This window comes from Cheilinus undulatus, linkage group 21 (genome assembly GCF_018320785.1).
Source record: "Cheilinus undulatus linkage group 21, ASM1832078v1, whole genome shotgun sequence".
NCBI lineage: Eukaryota > Metazoa > Chordata > Actinopteri > Labriformes > Labridae > Cheilinus > Cheilinus undulatus.
The window spans coordinates 31,653,687-31,660,195 of NC_054885.1; the positions used below are offsets into that span (position 1 = coordinate 31,653,687).

Here is a 6,509-nt window from a genome sequence, read left to right on the forward strand (position 1 = left end):
GTGTGTGCAAATTAAGCAGTCCTAAAGCATTCTGAGATTAGACAATAATTTAAAATAAAGGAGCAGGCAATTAAAGGTGAGATTTTTCTACTTAAGCAGCATTAATGTAGTCACACTACTATCTGGAATTACGTTTTTAAGATTTGTAATGTATCTAACACTGAAAAGTAGAACAGCTAAGACCTCATATTCTTGCATTCAAGAATTTTCAATACTTTTTAAAAGCAGAGTTGTTGCTAAATTAACTTTTATATATATATATATATATATATATATATATACACCATATAGCTCTCGTTATCAACAAACTAAAACATTAAAGGACAAAGTGTACACATACATTTATTATACAACAATTAAATTGACATTTAAGTACAAATATACACTAGAAATATAAAATTGTCATATCTATATACAGCACCAAAATTAGAGGGCACACGAATGAACATTTTGTGTCACTCAGTGGAGTGACCAACAGCAAAGGCAGACAGCATGGCTATCTACGGGGTTAGGGACATATTTCCCCTGCAGCACAGAGAGGTAGACTTTCCCTTTAACTCCTGTTTTTTTTTACAAGGCAGATGAGAAATCCCTTTTACAAGTCACTTTCCATTCAGTGTTAACACACCGGCAGAACATAGCTTGATTACTGGCAAGAAAAACAATGCAACCACAACGTCTTACATAATAAATGAGCGCTATACATGTGAAAATTGCATTCATACATAAGCCGTATTTCAGGAGGGAGTAAAGGCCAGTGTAAGTTGTCATTCTCACGATTGATTTTTTCCCTTTTTTTTAAAGCTAATGCAGAAAACTGACGTCACCACATTAACTTGGCATTTCCCTGCTGCCAGAGATGCATTATATCCCCCCATAATAACACTGCTCTGTTCAGGATGGCTGATCCCAATCTTGCCTCAAGCATAGCTCCCCACTTGCACATAAAAGTGAAAGCAATGGCTTCCTGGATTGCTTTTGTCATCCAAAATTACCTCTAGTTCCCTTTCTTTAAACGGAGTAAGATTGGCAATCACTGTGCAACAGAACATCTAAAAGCAAACGGAGCCGTTCATGAACAGACTGATCCGATGGATGTCTACCGAAGTGTGTAGACGAATGCAGGCCTCCAGGACAATCTTTGGCGTAGTGTGATAGCTGCTACCTCTGGATGCATAGACACATTTTACTCCGCAAGACACATCACTAACCGGGTAACCAGAATCAATGCACAATGATCAATAGTAGTTCTCAAGGGTAAAAGACTGCTACTACTGCCCTTCACATGGAGACAAGAAGGTCTAGACTCCTTAGCACATCTATACATTCTGTACAAGCGTGCCATCTTCTCTTGATTTTTACTTCCATTCAATGTTACATTCAATGACTGAAATATTTAAGACAAGATGACTTTTGGTTGCCTCTGTGAGACCACACCAACATACAGACATGCACAGCTACATTCATTCATTCTCTCTGAAAGCACAAGTGTTAGAAAGGGAAACCCCAGAGCCACTAAGAGTGCAAACCTTCGTCACTATTCACTGGAGAACAGCCTTGTACCCTATTTTTAGTCCGACAAAGGGATTTGCTACTCACTCTGGGTCAATATTCTTTCCACTATGAGAGAGAAAACAATCCACATTCTTTGGCACAGATGGGTAACGACAAATGTCTGTGGGCTATGAGGCTTACATTAAAGTGTCTCAACTTGTGTGCAGAAAATCTGCACACAAGGCTTTATGGAAATGGGGAAACAAGTAGGTGCATCAGGAAACTGGGCAATGATGAGGGCAGTCCTGGTGGGGCAAAAAGCAGGAGAGACAAGGGGGAAATTCTTAGGGGTTCAGATGGAAATGGGGGAATGCAACAGAGCCTTTTTCCATGAGTGCTTGCTCAAGGCACAAAGCGGGAGGGGCCCTAGGGGAGCAGGATCAGTCAAAGTGTCCCTGCAGTGGCATGTTGCCTCATGCAGTGTCCTTCAATAATCCTGGCCTGCCCCATGGTGCCCCATGAAGGAGGCTGAGTGTAAATGCTCGCATAATGACAGGAGGGCATTCATTCAGTCAGAAAGTCAGAGCCCCACTCCTTTGTAACATTAAGTTGAAGCTACAGAAGGCCTTGCAGTGCTTTACTAAGAATTTCTCTGGCTTGGCGTGGACGCTTCCATATGTGCAAATCTTTTGTTCCTCAGTAGTGAAGTAAAAGGTCCGCTAGTGTTTCAGTTCACCAGAATCTTTTTGTTTTTTTGCACAAACACCTTCCACTTCCCCAACAGGTCCCTTGCCCTCTCCGGTTCATCGTCCACACAGATGCCAGTAAGATCCTGTTGGACTCAAGTTCCACTCTCCCATTGCGTAAAAAAAGCCCCCAACACATTGCTGCGGTGTCACAGGACGAGTGAATGACGCTGGCCGCTGACGCGGGTGAGCTGCTCTTTCGGATGGGTATCAGGTTGCTGTCTTTGGCCCACTTCTGGCCTCTTGGAGAGTCACCTGTCCTGGCAGGAGGAATGCTGTGACTGACGTGCCTAGTGACGCCAGCATTGACTCCAGCAGCAGCTCCGCATAGCGTGTTGGGTGTCTGTGCAGTCTTCCACTGTGACTGCTAGTGCATGTGTGACTGAGGACTGCAAGGGCCATGTATTCGTGCGTGTAAGTATGCACGCAGTGCACAGCGCATATTTGTGCGTCTCCTTGGAAGTTGTTTTGACACTGGACACCTGCTGTCTGATGATAAAAGAGAGTGTGTGGCATTGGTGATCCCTCCTTGCCGGTCAAAAAATGGTCCAAAACGTACAGACTTAGCAGATCCTTGGAGTTCTGTCTATCTGTCCTTCCACTCTATGATTTGTCAGCCCAAGTTGTCACCAGTTTGAGCTGAGGCAAACTCTGTGATAAAGAATAGAGGGGATTTGGTGGTGGGAGGCAAACCTCTGAGCTCCCACCCCTGGGTTTGTCTCTGCTACCAAGTTCCTATCAAAGTTTTCTCCTCAGAGGGGACACTGTTCAGAGGTGAACGAGCCTCCCTCTTTCTTTTTCCTTCTCTTCTTCTTGTGGACAGTCCAACAAGCGGTAGCCATCAGCAATAGCAAAAGCCCCATAACCAGTAGCACCACAGAAACCACTTTAGTCTGAGGCAGGTCATTGTAGGTGTATGTTACCCCAGTTCCTGCTACGCCAATCACCAAAGAGATGATCCCAAAAGGAAAGATGCAACGGTACCAGGACTTCTCCATGCCTCCAGTGGCCTGGGACAGACGCTCAAGAGAGGAGAGCACCTCAGGGACTTTTGCACCCCCAGCCTCGAGAGACTGAGCTTCCTGGCCTGAGTTGGTCTGGGGCTGAGTTTGGCACGCCAGGTGCCCTGTCGTACAGCCCATCCTTGCAAGTGGCTCCTGACAGGAGGAGGATGCGGCGTTCGCCTCTTGGATCCTGTTTGTTATCAGCGCTAGCCTGCAGAAATAGAGAGAAAGGCAAAAAGGGGAGAGAGAAAGGAGAAGGAGGTCTTGATGAGAGCAGGAAAGGCTGAAGTGTAAAGTTGAAGGCTTCTAAGTCAGCGCTGAAATCCACTCACACTTTCCCCTTCTCTGCCTCCCTCTCAGGCTGTTTCTCTGTACAGTGCCTGCTGGCTCTCTGGCAGCACATTGTACACTCCGCTGAGTGAAGTGGAGGGGGATATATAAGGGAGCACTGGATGGGAGGAGAAAAGGGGATGTCCAAGCACTCCGATTGGTCCTCTTCTGTGTGACGTCAAACTTTGAGGCAGGGAGAATGGGGGTTGAGGAAGGGGGAGGGTAGGGGAGTTTACTGCTCCCTCTTTTCTTCTTCATCTCCCCATCACTGCCTCTCAATTGCAGTCTTTTTTGTTTTCCTGCAGCACCAACCCTTCCCTAAGGAATACAGAAATCCATTGCTGACTGGAAATCAGAGGAGAAGGGGAATCCCTCATCACTTTAGATTGGAAAGCTTTTTCCGCTGTCATCACCTTCTGCTCTAACAGCACAGATGTGTCACCTCCATGTGGCAATTACACAGTAATGGTGTTTCCACTGCACTCTAACAATTCTTGCGGAGACATCAGCGGTATACAGAAATCCTCCATCCACCTACACACTCCTCCATTTATATGCATGCAGGCACCTGAGGACACTGATTTGTAGGTGGATATCAGCTACACACCACTCCTGTAATGAGAGTCTAACTACTGTAATGAGCATGCCTACACGTGACGGAAACACACTCACAGAGAACCAACGGCAGCCCCCACTCGTTTCCCGCCCACACGCACTGACGGTGCCCATCCATTTCTGAATGGAAGTTAACCTAGCAGAAGTCAATCCCCCAGTATGCTGTTCTCTCTCATCCATGAAAAGAAAAATCAATTCAGACAGCTCTCTCCCCCCTAAACTTGATAATCTTCCTCCTCCGCATCTGAAAAAGCAATGCTGGGGGAGGAATAAATGCGTGTGCACTGTTAAATGTCTCCTTTTTTTAATCTCTGAGCATCACTGGAACTACTGTGGCAACATTTTAAATTCTTAATTTTAAAAATATTTAGCTGTCATATTTATTAAAGCCAAAATGACAGAGGAAATCAGAATCAGATTTATTGGCCAAGTATATATATATATAAAAAAAACCCAAACACAAAGGCATCTCTAATTCCAAAAAAGCTGGACTTGTACATTGCTATGTACAATGCAATTTGCACATCTCATAAACTCACATTTTATTCACAACAGAACATAAACAACATATCAGTTGTTGGAAATTAGACATTTTACCATTTCATGAAAAAATATGAGCCCATTTTGAATTTTATGGCAGCAACACATCTCAAAAAAGTAGGGACAGGGCCATGTTTACAATTGTGTAGCATCCCCTCTTCTTTTAACAAAAGTCTGTAAAAGTCTGAGAAGTGAAAAAACAGTAGCTGGACCTTTCGACAGAAATGTTGTCTCATTTCTTGCCAGTTTTTTCATTTTATGATGCCCCAAGTTTTCTGTTGGTGAAAGGTCTTGACTGCAGGCAGGCCAGTTTAGGACCTGGACTCTTCTACTGTCAAGCCATGCTGCTATGATGGATGCAGTTTACCATTGTCTTGCTGAAATATGCAGGCCTTTCTTGAAAGAGATGTTGTCTGGATGGGAGCATATGTTGCTCTAAAACCTCTATGTACTTTTCAGCATTGATAGTGTCTTTTCATAGGCCCTAATACAACCCCATACTATCAGGGCTGCAGGCTTTTAAACTGGAGCTGATAACAAAATGAACGGCCCCTCTCCTCTTTAGTCCACAGGATACAGCATACATGATTTCCAAAAGGAATTTCAAATTTTGATTCATCTGACCACAGAACAGTTATGAAACATTTCTGAAATTGTTCCACAACTTTTAGACGCAGTTTTTCTAAGATTGGTGAACCTCTGCCCATCTTTACTTCTGAGTAACCCTGCCTTTCTAAATTGCTCCTTTTATACCCAGTCATGTTACTGACCTGTTGCTGAATAACCTTATCAGTTACAAAATGCCTCTCCAGCTGTATTTCATTATTACCACTTACTTTTCCAGCTTTTTGTTGACCCGTCCTTAGTTTTTTTTTAGATGTGTTGCTGCCATAAGATTTAAATGAGCTAAAATTTTTCAAGAAATTGAAAAATGTCTCAGTTTCAATGTGTGAAATGTTGTTTGCGTTCTATTGTGAATAAAATATTGGTTTATGAGATTTGCAAATCACTGCATTCTGTTTATATCTACATTTTACATCACCCTAAATTTTTTCAAATTCTTACAGTATTTAATTAACAGTGAGTAAAGAGAAAGTGCAGGATACTTCAGCATTAAGCAGGGTGATGGTGCTTTTGATTATGCGAACATTTACCTAAAAATGAAGAAAAACAAACAGTATTGTAAACATTCTTACTACCACACTCCAAAATAATCCTTTGAACGTTTGCAGGCGTAAAAACAATGGCTTGATTTTGAAGATCTAAAGAGAAAAACAGTGTGTGGGCATCGATGTAATTATGGGTTTAAAAAGCATGACTATACATTAGTAAAACTATAGCATGACTCCAGTTTGGCAGCAGGTTTTCTCCTCATAATTAGATTAGAGTGTTTCTGCTCTATTATATGCACTGGGCGTACATTATCAGAGAAAGAGACACCAAATATTTTCTTTAAAAAGCCAAACATGCCTCCTTCTCAACAGGACAACTGCTTTGATAATAGGGATATTCTTTGCATTTATGGAAAAATTTAACCTGGGAGAATAATAATTTAATGTAGCTTAACGTGCTAAATAAATAGAGCTGCTGATTAGGAGTAAAAGCAAGAAAGAAGAAAACGTTTTTGAAGAGGTCCAAGACAAAAGAGATGTTCAATAGCAATTGGCATTTGAATCAGACAAGTGGATTCTTGGTAGTCCTGTTTGGTTTCTGTGGATTTGCTCTTTGATTCAGACTCTGTCGTGGACTCAGGCTGCGAGAAGTAAAAAAGAGAGGGTTG

General features: G+C 42.6%; 1 protein-coding gene across 1 annotated transcript; it reads right to left on the reverse strand.

Annotated features, from left to right (window-relative positions):
- Window positions 1-326: 326 nt before the first annotated feature.
- LOC121529169 (transmembrane protein 100) lies at window positions 327-3,643 on the reverse strand. Its single transcript, XM_041816902.1, has 2 exons — window positions 3,577-3,643; window positions 327-3,455 (listed from the first exon to the last, which is right to left on the reverse strand). The coding sequence occupies exon 2, from the start codon at window positions 3,380-3,382 to the stop codon at window positions 2,993-2,995; it is 390 nt and encodes a 129-aa protein (XP_041672836.1). The 5' UTR covers window positions 3,383-3,455; window positions 3,577-3,643; the 3' UTR covers window positions 327-2,992.
- Window positions 3,644-6,509: the final 2,866 nt, after the last annotated feature.